Source organism: Prenolepis imparis, unplaced genomic scaffold (genome assembly GCF_030444845.1).
Source record: "Prenolepis imparis isolate NDT839.2.m4 unplaced genomic scaffold, iyPreImpa1.0 SCAF_3, whole genome shotgun sequence".
In the NCBI taxonomy this organism is placed as follows: domain Eukaryota; kingdom Metazoa; phylum Arthropoda; class Insecta; order Hymenoptera; family Formicidae; genus Prenolepis; species Prenolepis imparis.
This window is the reverse complement of record NW_028141161.1, coordinates 21,118,206-21,131,944: the sequence shown is the minus strand read 5'-3', so window position 1 is coordinate 21,131,944 and position 13,739 is coordinate 21,118,206. Positions and strand designations below refer to the sequence as shown.

General features: G+C 34.3%; 1 protein-coding gene across 3 annotated transcripts in view; it reads right to left on the bottom strand.

The window, feature by feature from the left end:
- Sima (HIF-1 transcription factor component sima) overlaps positions 1-13,739 on the bottom strand; it is a 45,319-nt gene that overhangs the window by 26,847 nt on the left and 4,733 nt on the right. Inside the window, exons 1-8 of one of the 3 annotated variants that reach the window (XM_083034428.1) lie at positions 10,519-10,584; positions 8,272-9,466; positions 6,078-6,265; positions 5,414-5,562; positions 4,700-4,885; positions 3,901-4,136; positions 3,387-3,493; positions 984-1,131 (exon numbers count right to left, since the gene is read on the bottom strand). In XM_083034428.1, coding sequence (XP_082890554.1) covers positions 984-1,131; positions 3,387-3,493; positions 3,901-4,136; positions 4,700-4,885; positions 5,414-5,562; positions 6,078-6,265; positions 8,272-9,311 — 2,054 coding nt within the window. In that variant the 5' untranslated portion in view covers positions 9,312-9,466; positions 10,519-10,584. Of the gene's footprint in view, positions 1-983; positions 1,132-3,386; positions 3,494-3,900; positions 4,137-4,699; positions 4,886-5,413; positions 5,563-6,077; positions 6,266-8,271; positions 11,275-13,739 lie in introns of those variants that run through there. The other 2 variants (XM_083034427.1, XM_083034429.1) reach the window with 2 other exon arrangements.

The window sequence follows — 13,739 nt, the reverse complement described above, 5'->3', positions numbered from 1 at the left end:
TTAATTACATCTATATCTTCACAATATTATTATGATAAAAACTATAATTTTCTGCATACTATAATTTTCTGTAATGTGAATATTATAAATGACGACGAGAAAATAAAAACGTAGATTCTTATTGTCGAAAAAATATACAAAGAAAAACAAAAGAAATTAAGTGTTAATCGCGATTTTAAAAAATATCTTCTTTTGAACTATTAAATCAATAAATAAACGCATATTTTTGATCGATATTTTTTCAAATGTTCACACAATTTAATAATTACACGAGGGAATCGGCTTAATAGAGCAGACGATGAAGGACGCGATAATTGTAATGGAATTTAATTTCTCACGCAATAACATCGCGGAATAAACGAGTGGGAACATCCTATCAAATTCCGCGAGCCTTACGCATCAACTATTGCATATGATGTAATCTCGCAATGTCATCATAAGTTTCGGAAGCCGACGCAAAATGCGGAAATGATTTCGCTGCTCTCTTTCACGCTGACTTCTTAACTTCCTTTTCAATAGAAAGGAACGCCACTTGATGATGCAATAGTCAGATGTAATTTAAATTATATTAAATTTTTGCGCGAAATATATTTAATATATTTAATATTTAAATTTTAATAATGTATTTAATATTTAAATTTAAAGAATAGTAGAAAACTCTAATCAAATTTTGCAAATATCAATAGAAAATATTATTGAAAAATTGTGACTTTAAAAATCATTAAAAATTAATTAAATTTTAAAAGTCTCTCGATTTTTTAAAATACACACTCGGTTGCCCAATTATAAAGCAATCCATCGAGAATTGAGCCAAACCAAAACACGTCTTATTGTCAATCGAAGATCTTTTCCGTATGATTTTACGGAAAATATGAAATGGCAACATATTTCATGCGAGAAGCGATAAAAGCGAGATCGAAAGTACTCCGATATTGTGTGAAAAAAGACTACCACCCAAAGGATAGACAAATGTTAAATCCTACCTTAGGATGTAGTTGACGCAGACGACGGAGATCGGCTTCTGCTGCTTGGAACAGTGGATGAGGGTGGCTTGAGTGACGACCCAGGCGTAGCCACCCCGTTTGCTGAGGAATCTGTACGCCACGGTCTCGCACTGGCCCTTGCTGAACACTGAAACAGGGAGCAATGATGATGATGAGAGTGCGGTCCAGGACTCGGGACGAGCGAGCGCGTTCGCGCGGCTTTATAGCGGTGTCGCTCGCGTTTCGGCTGACGAAAGATGCGACGTAGGATTGCAAACTCCATCCTCCATCGATCGCATAGAATTCGAGTCGAGAGCAACCGGAGCAGAATCGAAAAAGTAGTGAGATTTTGATCGCGTCGACAAACAATTTGTTCTCGCAGAACGAAACTTTGAATTTTTATCAAAAAAGCTCATTTTGAGAGATAAAGTATACTTGTTAAATATTATTTCTCCTGGCAGATTGAAATATTATTAAATTATTAATGTTATAAATAATATATAGAAGTGGTGCAATGTTATTTGACAAGTATTATCTAAAAAGAAATATTATTAGAATCCAGAATATTACTTAACTACGAATAATATTCAACATTCTCATTAATACAACTTTCTAAAAAAATTATTAATAAATTATTATATGATAAATAATTTTACAAAAATTAGCTGTTGTAATAAATATATAAATGCAATTTAAAACACTGTCAAGATTCGATCAAAGTAGCAAAAAAAAGCGTTTCTAATTTTGCAAGAAGATTAAAGAATATGAGAAATATTTTATTGCAATTTCACAAATCCCGTCATAAGATCACTTCGCAAATTCCGGCGCTCGAGGGTAGTTCCTTCGAGAAACGCATTATCTCGTTGCTTCTGGGCAAGAGGGAGGAGAGAAAGCGGATGAAAATACATCTTCACGTCCCTCCGTTCGCGTAAAATGTAACCGGGGCGGGATTAGTGCGAAGCTGATTCGGGCGGAAAGCCCGAAGCTGGTTGACGTTAGGGTGGATCCTCGACGTCGCGGATTGCCGGAACACGTGAAGTTCCTAAAGCGACCAGCTAAATCGTTCTCTACGATTCGTATATATCCTTCAGTAACGAGCGGCCGACAAATACTCTCGGGAGTATATGCCTATAAAACGTGTACGTGTGCGTGTATTTTATATAAAGGGTTATAAGAGGGTTACACAAGAGGTCGCACTCTATCAATACCAGATTCATCGATTGATAAATTCGAAATTTCGATGTTTAATTAGAAAATATTTATGTTATTTTTCAATTTTTAATTTATAACTAATATTTGCACATATTTATGGCTATTAAATGCCAGGCGAAATTAAAATACTTATTTCTTAAATTTTTATTTGACAATTATAATAATTGCAACGCTTTTACGTAACACAACTCGCTTGATATATTATGAATAATATTCTCTTATCTCTTTCTCTCTGTCCTTCTTTCTTGACTAAATCGAAATGTAAAATAATCGATAAGTATAATACCTTCCGACTTCCTTTTTACGACTCTGAACTTTGTTTTGTCACCGTGTTTCATTTTCCATTACATATCTACCTGTAATTTTACGAGTCAATTACCGAAACCGGCGCGATAAAGGCGTTTACGTTGCGTATTCGCACGTGTGCGGGTAAGTGCCGTAAATAAAACGTGTCTAATGGAATGCAGCAATTGCATAAGCTGGTAGCCGATAACGTTAGCCGCGCGTTTGGCCCTTGAAGGTCATAAAAAGGATCCCTCGTGGGGTTGCGCCGCGATAAGAGAGAGATCGTCCTTGAAACCTCATTCCCCTACGGTATCATTCATCCAGGTCGATCCACGTCCAACCGTTTCTCCTCTCTCCCTCTCGTTGCCAGCTTCCCTTTCGATGCATGCTTTTATGTCTCTTCGTTTTGATGGCTATCTTACGGTTAGTTTCCGTGTTACTCGCGTAGGGAGTAATATCTTGGAAAGGATCGTCAGAGAAAACGACGAAATACGAGTGACGATCCTTATATAAATTGTCATTTAACGGTCATTCGGTTTTATACCTCTCAACTTATATAACTTACGCACAATAGAATCTCTACAGAGATACAAAGATAATGTTCTTAGAAATTTTATTGTTTTAATCGGCAAATAAAATCACAAGAGTGATTAATATGTTTTATTATTCCACAGGAATGTATTATAGCGAGAATGGAAATTTTCACGAACGATTTATTTTTGTAATTAATGATTAATAATTTTAATGAATTGCGCAAGAATTTTTTCAGCAATCTAAAGGGAAGACATGACCTCGAGAATCTTCAAATAACGATTTCTAAAGAATTTTATCAAATATATTCGCGTTTTCGAGTTTTACTAAATGATTAATGAGTATAAAATTAATTAAGAAACACATAATACTTACGGCATTTGAAACACTTGTCCAACGCTACATTGTCGAGTGCGTGGTAGAACTCGAAGAACGATCGACCCATCAGCTCTTCACTGTCCCAACCCAGATACTCAGCCAGCCTAATCACGACAGAAAAAATATTTCCAATGATACGACGCAATAACGTTCAATAATAAAAATTTATTTTTTCACATTTGTTTTCAAAAATTACATACATATTTATAATCCAATACGTCATAAGGAAATCACATTCGAATCTTATGTACGATAAAGTCTGGCGCAACTTATCGTATATAACGATAAGATTAATCAAGTATTTCATCGATCTTATACTAACATTATGCAAGTCTCAATGGTTAATCAAACGATCAAAGTGACAAGTCAAATTCCAACTATTTGAAATGATTTGCGTTTATTGAAAATAGACTATATCGTGATTCAGGTTGTAGGAAACTGAATTTGAAAACGGCAGGAACGTCGGAATAGAAACGTATGAAAATATAAATGAAATGTTTCTACCACTTACTTCTCGTCAGCGTAGGTGAACTTCATGCTGAGATTATGCTTCGACAGAAAGGTATGACGTCCTAAAGGTATTTCGATGTTACTAGGATGCGGTATAGGACTTCCTATAAGCACTAAAGACGCGCCGGTGTCTTGTTCCGTGGGATCGTCTTCTTTTTCTTGGTTATCTTTATGAACCTCCATGGAATTTGAGTTCAAATCGCTGACGTTTGTTAGTTTGCCGGTGCAGTGGATCACCTATAAATATTTCACAAAAATCACAAGTATATTATATATTCGTCATTCTTTAGAGTTATAAAGTTAAAATTAAGCAAAATTTCACCGAAATGCATTATAATGAAAAAATCAAGAATTTACATGGAGAATTTGCAGTTAATTGATTAATTTTTATAATTAATTAATAATAAATGATTCAAATAAATTGCACGGAAATCGTGCTCCGAAAGAATTCTTATATAAAAAGGCTAAAAAAGAACAAGATAAAATATCGTGCCAAAACTTTAAAATTATAAAAGTACTATTGCTTCATGAGCGCTTTTTCAACAATCTCATTTATATTTTATATTTCAAAAATATAGAAATCACATAAATTTATAATATTATTTGTATTTGTATTAATTATAATAACGTGAAATATCATGAAAATAATTAAATTATTTTGCTCATTTAAAATTTAATAAATTATATATAACACTGTCTCTTTTATATTCAAAGTTCAATAAAATATCAGTCTTATATCGTTTACACAGTATATATGTATACAATCATATTAAAATTATTAATATGGATAAAGGACTTACTTTATAAGACGCGCTCTTCAAATTGACCTTCCTACCCTTGTTGGTGAGGGTACACTTGAGCCGCAGGAAGAAGCTGCAGGCACGTTTTTCGCTCTTATCTGTTGGTTTTGAGGAGAGGCACTCGCGCAATTCGCCATGATCGCAGGGATGACTGTATTCGTAAATGCTTTGCCCCATCATGTCCATCTGCACAAAATACAGCCCGCGAAAGGCACATATAAAGATCTATACTTTTAACTAAAGTTTAACTTTATAACTTGCAATACTAGATTCTGACAAAAAGTTAAACTAAGCTTGTCATCTTTAATTACATTCTTAGAATGTGAAACTATAACACAATTATAATTATATATTATATATATTTAATTAAAATTTTTTTTTATAAATTTGACCTTATTTTAGGGAAACTAATTATTATGATGTATTTCTCATTTCACGCGCAATTATTGAATTGTTAAAAGCATAAAAATTATTACAACGCATTTCCGATTTCGTATGTTAAAAAATTATGAAAATTAATTCTTTTAAAGCGCAATTATTTAATTATTAAAAGCATAGAAATTAAATAACAATATTAAAATTATTTACGGCACAAAAGTAGTATTATTTTATCATCTTTCATAATGTGTATTATCGTTTTATTTCTAATTTAGTTTATTTCTAATAATTGAAGTAATAATCTTTTTTTTTTTTTTTTAGATTTGTTTAACATACTTGCGACACTCCGAGATAATCGTTGACATTCTCCGATAGGTAGATCATATTGCCGTCACTGGAGAGTACTAACATAAAGCCGTTGAGAGCTTTCGGAAATAGTTCATCCATCTCTGCAGACAACTCGGACTTTGCCAGCGAAGCAGGAACTTGCGTTAACAGAATCGACAATTCAATCAATATGATTGTACCTTTTTTGTTTAATTTCAAACTTTTTAGAGATTGCAAAGTTCTAAACCCTAGATCTTATATGTGTTTCTTGAATTCGTTCTCGAAAATGACTTAACAAGTCAAGTAGCTACACGTAATCAGTAATATATGAAACAAAATCAAAACAAGTCTGAATATCCTAAGATTTTATAATGCTCTAAATAATGCAAATATCTCCAAGTGTATTTCTTAAAATATATTTCATATTTTAAATCGCAGTTTATTCTGCTTTTTTAACGCCATACTTTCTACTAACTGCTTTAAATATCGCTATCGTTACTTTACGGTATTAACTCATCCTAAAATTATATGGAAATAAAGAATTAGAATTCCACATTTAAATACTAGCTTGTAGATATGTAAAAATTCTTTTGCAACAAACATCTTTTAAAATGTCCTTGTTCACATCGCTTTCGGCATGAATAATAAGAAATATTCAGATATTTATACTTACTGGAATCCACAACGGACCGAGCTTTAAGATAGGCAATCGCCAACCTCATCACGCTGGCCTTATCTAAGTGCGTCGCCTGTTCCGGCGTGATCGGAAGCGCACCCGCAAGTTCAACGAAGATGTCGGTCTCTTTGCTACGTCTGCAACGTGCTGCATCGCGGGATCTCTCCTTCCTCTTCTCGTTACTCCTACAACAATGAAAAGTTCCAAAGTTCTCAAATGTGTTTATCGTCTGCGAAGTAAATTATTTTGTCCGATATCATTTTCACGAAATGCACAATCGAAAATTTTCAAATATTTCAAACATATTTTATGAGAATTTCTCTGATTAATATTTATCACACAATAAAAATAATAATATCTATCACAATAAAATATAAAATATGTTTGATTAATTTTACTATGCGGTTTAGTAAAATTAACATATTTTATATTTTATTGTGATAGATATTATTATTTTTGTGATAAAAATATTAATCAGAGAAATTCTCATAAAATTTTTTCCATACCATATTGTCCCACGATTACCATGATTACCATCATTTAAAATATAATTGTGAGAGAAAATTCTTGTCAGTGTAGTTTTAATTTAAAACAAAATAAAAAAACTTAAAAATAAAAAAATTGGAGATTTAAATAAAAGAAATTTTTATAATTTAAAAAAATGAACAAATATATACGCAAGTTCCATATAAAATATACTAAGAGATATAATTTAAAAAATATAAATATAGATATATATGTATATAAAAATATATATATAGATATATGTGTATATATACACAAGTATATCTTTTTGCAAAGTTTTATGTACTCAATTTTTATTTAACGTAGAATGAATCACAGGTGAATGAAACCCTTCTCTTAACTTAATCTTCTATTAGATTTCTTTTCGCAAATAGACATCCTGAAGTGCCTCATGAGTGACTGCAAAGTGTCACGTCGAGATAAACGATCTCGTTCCTCGATTCTAGAATCTAGAAGGTCGTCGTTGCCCACTTGGCACAATATTATACGTTCTACATCGATTATACGAGAACGTTAAATCGTTGTACCATAATACTTTGGGCACCGCTCGATTTACTAGTGCTAAACTGTAGTTACTAGGCGCGAATGGGCGTGTATAATCGGGTACATTTAACGTAAAGATAACGTTTAGTTCGGTATCAATCGAACTCTCTCGGGCTCTATGTCTATCCTATTGAAATTTTCTTAGAAATCGCGGTAATTATTTTTAGCGAGAAAAAATTTAATTAATATAAGATAATTTTAGAGTAAATAATCTTGATAAATCACTTTATTTTCTCTCTCTCATTTTCCCCTTTTTTAATTCAAACATGGATAACAATAGAGACAGTTTCCTCGAGACAAAAATGTGGAATATATCTGAGAAACAGATAAAGTTTCAAATATAAAAAAGTCAACGAGAAAGTCAAGGAAAGAGATATTGCGCTTGTCGCTTGAAAAATGCCCGATCGAGTAATTAGCGAGCGCATTCGATTGCTATTGTTGTCGTCATTGCAGCCTGGCAACTCAAACATGGTGCATCCTTTTCGGTCCCCCGATCGAAACGAAAAGCGTCGGTGTTATCGCAAAGCGAGGCGTTATCACCGCGCGGTGGGTTCGACCTTCGAACGATACGTCTTTCGAAATCGATCTTGTCACGTTTCTTCCCCTTCGCCTTCCTCTCCCTGCTAGCGGTTAGTTAATCCAAGTCAAACCGATTCGACAAAACATCCAAACAATGCGGAGAATTCTTACGAAAAAATAATATAATATACATACGATCAATTCTTTTCTTTTAATTCCGAGGGGATATTTAATATATTAATATTATATATTTATTTTATATTTATATATTATATTATTTTTATATTGTATTTATATTATATATTATTATTATATTTTATAAAACGAATAAATTGGAGAAAAAATTGTAAATTTAACCAGATTAAATTTTAATCATTTTATATAAAATGAAAATTTTAGATAGAATTACATTAAAATTGAATCAAACTTAGATTTATTTTTAATTAGAAGGATAGATTTAAAAAAAGATGCTAGAACAGCATCTTAATAAAATTGGAAAATCATTCCTTGTGACATTTAGCCTGTCGCTGACATTTAGTGTCGCGAAAGAACAAGATGAAAAACGATGAAAGCGACAGGTATTACCTGTTGATCGCCGACTTACAAGTAATTCTCGAGAAGCTGCTCGTCCTCCGCGTAGTCGTAATGCCAGTCACCGCTGTAACCAGCGTGCAGGTTCTCGTACAAGCACGGTGGCAGAACAGCGGGGGTACCGTGAGCGTACGAGGGGTCGTAAAGAGGGCAGCGATCGCTCGCCGGGCACCGCAGCCACCGTTCCTCGCTACAGAAATTGAACAGTTCCGGACAGTCGTCGCAGAACCAATCGCTCGGCCACTTTGGATCATCGCTCTGTTCCAGATCATTGTTCTGCCCCAGTCTCGCATCGTACGCGGGGGGTACGTAATAAAATCGCGACGGATCCGCGAGGTATCTCGAATCGCGGAGTGGATCGTTCAATCTCGAAGCGTTCGATCTGAGATAGCAGGATCGCGGCTCGTCGAATCCTAAATCACGATACGTCAGGTTTCCGAAATTATCGCCTAGATCGCAAGCTGGATCATTGGCGGCAGCTGGACCGCTGGATTCCAGATTGCACGGTCGTAAATCGTTGGACCCCAGACCTACGCGAGGGCGTGGATTACAGAAATCTAGATAGCGACGATCCTCCTCCTGTCGAGGGGGCTGATCTATCCGCATACCCTGCTGTCCGTATCTCAATCTCTTCGGGTAGATCGCGCGATTAATCGCCGTCGAGGGTGCTTTGCACGGGTCAAGGTACATCGCCAGATCCTCGACGTCGATCGGACCCGATTGGCAGCTCCTGGAGACAGTCGTGGTTTCCGATTGATGTCGGGGACCGGCCAGGTGACCATCGTCGACGTTGCAGATCATCGTCGAATCGCCGTTCATGACGTTGCATATCGTCGCTGGTACAGCACTGCACGCCACGTTGCAGCTAGCATCCGGTGCATACGTGGCGCATCTCGTCGTCGTGCAAGATGTCGTCCCGATATCGTAAGACCGCGATCTATCGCTGCCGTGTGACGTCACGTTGGGGCAGGGTGCGGCGCAAATATTGTCGCGCGAGGTATCCATATTGCTGAGCACGATCGCTGGACCGTAAGACGATGGCGAAGAATTCATCCTCTCGTCTCGTCTCCTCGCCTGACGCTCGACGAAATCAGCGTCGTAACTCGATGCCCTGTCGATCCAGACGTCACGTGGATCGTCGCCGAGGATGAGGTTTCCTCCCTTTCGTCTCGCTTCACCTTCGCCACCATCTTCTTCTCTTTCGTCTGCTGCGAAGTGATACAAACGCGCGTTCATTGCTCCTTTTAGCCACTTCTAATTATTAAAACCTATCTATCGTATGTTTCTTATTTCTTTTTTTTTTTTCTTTCTTTTCCTCGTTCTTTTCACTTCTTCATTATTCTTGGACTTTCGGCTTCTATTCGCTCTCGATTTCCACCAGGATCTTCTCGTCCTAATTATTTGAATCTTGACTGTAATTATTTTTTTTTCTTTACTTCTCTTTACCTTTTTGCTGCTTTTAGAGTAATTTTATTTAGCTTCCTCAGTTTCTGTTAAATTTTGTCCTATTTTTTTTCTTCACTTTGTCTATGGTGTCTTTTCTTTGGTGAAAATTGATCCCATTCGTAATTAGTCTATATGATGCAATCATCAAGAACTTTATATTATGCTTAATTTCACTTATTTTTCATCGGTTTGCTGCTTCTTTTTTTCGTTTCTTAAAATATTTTCAAGTTGAATTATTTCTAATTCTTTTCTTAATTATTTCTCTTATTCTTTTTTCTTCAACTTGTACGCTTTTCTCCGATAAAAAAATTTTGTCGCTAAAAGATTATCTTTATCATTGACTAATTAGTTCACCATTATAACAGTAAATTTCCGGTATTCTGATATCGTTCTTATTGTTAGCTAATTTCTATTTATACTAAAATTTTTATTTTTTTTTTGTTTCTCTCTCTCTCTCACTTCAGACTCTCTTTTCTCACTTTTTGTCGCCAAGAGCTTATCTTGTGATCATGTATGGTCCACGTGATCGACGTTGGAAATTTTACGACGGTAAGAGCGAGAACGAGAGAAGGAAGAAAAAAAACAAGATTTCGTTCTAATGTCTCTTATAAATAGAACATCTATCAATCTCCTCTTTCTATATATCTGCCTTCGTTCTTCCTCTTCTTGATTTATTCACTTTAGGCGCCTCTTGTTTTCCATAAAAACTCGTTTTAAGCTTAGTACACTTATATGTTAATTACTATATTCCAATTGACTTACAATTAGTTGAAAAAACAAAACTCACCTCTTCGATTCTATTTATTTCTTTTACCTTCTTTATCCTCTTTCCTTTTTTCATGCTCTTCCTGTCTTCTCTGATGTTCAAAATCTAATCTTCTTCGTGTTTAGTCCTTTGACAAAAGAAAATTCTCACCTACTTTCTTCATCTGTCCTACTCTTTCTCCAATTTTTTTTCCAACTGTCCCTCACTGTCCCTTTTCCGAAACAATTTTTAGCAACAATATTTTTTATTGTTTCTCATCTCGCTTTATTTTGCCTTTTTATTATATCTCTCGACCGATCTTCTCTTGTTCTTTATCGAACAAGGCCAAATCCGAAATTAATTTATCAACGAGGTCAATCACATGTCATTGATTCGGTTTACCGATTCGCGAAGAGCTCGAACCAGGACATGACCGTCATCCTCACTTTTTCGCATGCTCTCTTCGATTCGACTTTTGATCTACCTGCGCGGTTCGCGCGATACTAAACACCGGTAGCAACGCGATGCTGCTCCTGCTGGACGTTTCAGCTTGATCGTTATCTAGCACGTCGATAACGATATTCTATCATCGGCGGCGCGCATCGTAATAAAATTACCGGGTACGAGAGTTTTGGACATATCAATTTTATTGTGCTTATCGATTTCTGATATTGTAGATTCCGATTTTTATAACTTTGTTATGTAAAAAAATCAGGCGCTAGTTTAATTATCATAAGTTAAATATGTAAAGATAGATATAAAAGTTGTGTGTGTATGTATTTATTTATTTTTGTCCTTTCGAAGAGTTCAATTACTCTTGTTTACATCTAACTTTCTAATTCACTTAAAATATCAGTATATATGACACATCATTTTGTTTTAATGTAATGATATCCTCATAAAAGATAAGCCGAAAAATAAACAAATTTATTTCTGAAATCAAAATTACAAATATTTGTATTTGAGATTAAAGAGCAAATTTTGTTTTTCATAGATGATAACTATAGTAATATGTAACACAGTGATGACTGCTTACATATGTAAGAACGATTGATATTTTTGCAGCATAAGAAAAAGTAATTTGTCATAAAAAATTTTTGAAAAAGTAACCATATAGAAATAGATTAAAGATAGAATTTTCAGAACACGATAGCGATGTTTTATTCGCATTGAAAAAGACACCGATTAAAGGAGAACGAAGAAAAAAAAAAAAGGAGAAAAACAAAACAATTAACATACCTACATTTACATTTTGTAGCACGCAGTTTCTGATTTTTGCGATTAAAGCCGTGTAAATAGAACAAGGAATAAAATAATTTATCCGACTAAGGTTTACAAAATTATTTTCGGAAAAATAGTAAATTACAAAAGATCGAAAACACACAATTCCTTTTTGCAATTATTCAATTATCTATTCTGTTCTAATTACATACGTATTAATAAAATGAAATTAAAAAACTCCACAAATTTCAGGTTAAAGAACAATTTTTGATACAAATAAATTATATATAATCAGAGAATTTTATTTCATTTTATCTTTTAAGCAGTAAAATATATATGACCCACTCCACGTGATCGCGTGTCTAATGACTTTCCGGTAATTTGAATGCACGATGATCGGCCGTAATCGCGAACGTTCCTATCATGGAAGATAACGCGATCCCCGGCGAAATCGCGCGCGCGGAGACAAGAACAAAAGAAACCATTGTACGATATAAAAGATCGCGCGGTTTAAATATCCAGCGTTTTCTCGCCGCATCGGGCAAGTTACTCCGCAACAATAGACGCAATCATGAATCATGAGTAATAATAATGCATGAATTTGAGTCGCGCTCGCGTAATCCTCGCATATGACGCAATTACGGAAATGGAAATGCTACTCTGGGAAAATTAATTTGTGAACAATCGATGCCGCGATTTAATCATATACTTTCGACAGATGTTTTTCATTAACATTTTTACGAGTTTTTAATGAATATTTCGCTCTTTTATTTAACGAAACTTTCGTGGATAAGATAACTATTTATAAATATTTTCGGATGTGACATCGATATGATACAATAATTCGTATCAATTTTGTGAAAGGGAGACCTGAATTGAACATTTAAGAAGGTATGAAACTCGTCTGGACAGGAAGTAACGCGGTTTCTCTGGACTTTTATAGAGTGATGCGTAACGGTTTGTTCAAACCGCGATTATCTTCCATCCAAATTCGATGACACGCGCGTATTTTTCATTTTATTCGATATTTTTAATCTTCGATTTAAAAAAATACTATCTATTAACATTACATCTAATCAATTCTCGATAAAAAATAATGAATTCTACTTATCAAGAAGGAACAAACTGACAAATGTCTAAAAATGATTGACGCATGTTTGTATTATTTATTTAATTATTTTGTTTTCAGGCCTAACATGCATTAATAAAAATTATAATTGAAATGACGAATAGACAAAAAAATGCCCAGTATAAATAAGTAGGAAAAAAATTATCAATATATCAAATTTTTTATCTTTCTGAAATTTTTTATTTTCTATTTTGGCGATAAAAGGAATAAAAATCGTGAAACGTCTGCTAAATCAAGTTCTAAATTTCTTATAATATTGATACTTTTATAAACGAAGAGTAAATTTACTACGAGTAGATTTACTAACTTCTCAAAACATTTTTTCGAGATATTTACTATTGAAATTAAATCCAACAAGTTTTTGTAAGCTGTTTATACTTTTAAAGTATGCATATGATTAATTCGGGACGAAAATTTTCCAGAAGGCCACTGTCTGTCTTCGTATATGCACGCTATATAATCATCGCGGTATATATAGAGTGTTTCACTTTTGGCGAATCAAATTTTGATGATAAAGTCCTTGAAACTGCTTTTTCATTAGCGAAAGTATCAAGGAAAATTATCATATACCGCAACTTTTCGCGATGATGAAAAATTGGTTATATCTCTATAAAAGATAAAAAGACAAAAAAATTGAAATCCCACTGAAGTAAACTCCACTTAAGATTAACTTGAAAGTTTGCAATAATCAACAAGATTAGAAAGCCTCTCCTTATCTAATTACTAAACTCCTTTGCTAATTACTAAAACCAGGACTACCTCACCGTTTTCGTTGAGGAAAGATCAACCTCGAGAAAACCTCTGTCTTTGATGTATATATAAATAACGCCAATAAAAATGAAATGCCCTGTAGACAGACACATGCCAGCGAAGTATCTAGCCCGGAGCGAAGAGAGCTCGCTCCCCTCGCTTATCATCATTTAATACAAAGAAATAACTG